The following is a 1,703-nucleotide window of genomic DNA, read 5'->3' on the forward strand; positions in this document are numbered from 1 at the left end:
GAGCTGCACTGGTGTAGCAGGTACAGACTTTCTCAGAGCTGCACTAGTGTAGCAGGTACAGACTTTCCCGGAGCTGAGCTGGTGCAGCAGGCAGGGCTTTCCCGGAGCCACAGCTGGTTCCTAACCCTTCTGTGGTTTCCAGAGGATTTTGTGATTCAGGCGAAGGCGGACTGTTACTTCACCAACGGGACAGACCAGGTGCGCTTCGTGGTCAGGTTCATCTTCAACCTGGAGGAGTATTTACATTTCGACAGTGACCTGGGGATGTTTGTGGCGCTGACAGAGCTGGGGGAGCCTGATGCTGAGCAGTGGAACAAACGCTGGGACCTCGTGGAGCAGAGCAGAGCGTCTGTGAACATGGTCTGCAGGCAGAACTACAAGCTGGGGGCCCCCTTCACCGTGGGGAGGAATGGTGAGTGAGGGCTAGCGGGGGACTCCATGGGAATCTTTCTTATGAGAGGCACTTAAACTTACATTTATTTATTTATAGTTTGTTTGTTTGTGTGTGTGTGTGTATGTGTGTGTGTATGTGTGTGTGTGTATGTGTGTGTGTTCCATGCATGCCACAGTGCACACGTGGCAGTCAGGGGACATCTTGAGGCAGTTTGTTCTCTCCTTCCATTGTGTGGGTCCTAGAGACTGGACTTGGGTCCTCATCCTTAATGGCTGGCACCCTTATTTGCTGAGCCATCTCGTCAACTTTCTTGCACTTCCAGCTTCTACTTAGCTCACCTGGAACATGGATCAAGTGTGATCACAGTGCCTTGTCCTTGTGAGCCCTTTCTTCTCTCCTGCTAGTGCCTCCGGAGGTGACAGTGAGCCCAGAGAGGACCCCGCTGCTGCAGCAACACAAACTGCTGCTCTGCTCTGTGACAGGCTTCTATCCCGGGGACATAAATGTTAGGTGGTTTCGGAACGGACAGGAGCAGAGGTCTGGGGTCATGTCCACTGGCCTTGTTAGGAACGGAGACTGGACCTTCCAGAAGACAGTGACGCTGGAAATGACCCCGGAGCTTGGTGACGTCTACAGCTGCCTGGTGGAGCACCCCAGCCTCCAGAGCCCTGTTTCTGTGGAGTGGGGTGAGCTTTATTTAGTGTTTTTTTTTTATTATTATTTCTGGGGCTTGACTGATAGGGATGGTGTCACTTCTGTGTTCATCTTGATTACAAGGTAAGTTCCCCTTATCTGTGAATTTTAGGGTCGGGGTGGGAGAGAATATGGCTGACATCCATCTCCAGAGTGTCCGAGAGACAAGGAGGGCTGTTAACTCAGCACTTGTCTCCTATTCTGGGACCTAGAATCCTTTATCACACTTTGCTTTTGTTGTTAGGGACGCTGTCATGGGCTCTAAGCCAGGGACGGGGCTGGAGAAGTGGCTCAGTTGGTAAAGTGCTTGTCATACCAGCTTGAGGACCTGAGGTTGATCCTCAGGAGCTCTGGTGCCTGCTTGTAGTCCCAGGGCCAGGGAGGTGGAGGCAGGCGGACTCTGGGGCTCATGGCCTCCCAGCCTAGTCTACTTAGTGAGTCCCAGGCCAATGAGGGACCCAGTGCAAAAACAACTACAGCAGCGTCAGCAAAGGTGGATGGAGCTGAGGATGAGGCACACACACACACACACACACACACACACACACACACAGAGAGAGAGAGAGAGAGAGAGAGAGAGAGAGAGAGAGAGAGAGAGAGAGAGAGAGAGAGAGAA

The 1,703-nt window shown here is 52.6% G+C and overlaps 1 protein-coding gene across 1 annotated transcript; it reads left to right on the top strand.

Annotated features, from left to right (window-relative positions):
• Positions 1–55: 55 nt before the first annotated feature.
• On the top strand, positions 56–1,601 carry LOC126494853 (HLA class II histocompatibility antigen, DO beta chain-like; the record flags this gene model as incomplete). Its single annotated transcript, XM_050132300.1, has 2 exons — positions 56–412; positions 799–1,601. Coding segments are annotated over 2 exons (734 nt in total), but the record flags the coding sequence as incomplete, so codon positions are not given.
• Between the last annotated feature and the right edge of the window lie 102 nt (positions 1,602–1,703).

This window comes from Alexandromys fortis, unplaced genomic scaffold (assembly GCF_014885135.2).
Source record: "Alexandromys fortis isolate MF-2015 unplaced genomic scaffold, M_Fortis_MF-2015_v1.1 scaffold_420, whole genome shotgun sequence".
Lineage (NCBI taxonomy): Eukaryota > Metazoa > Chordata > Mammalia > Rodentia > Cricetidae > Alexandromys > Alexandromys fortis.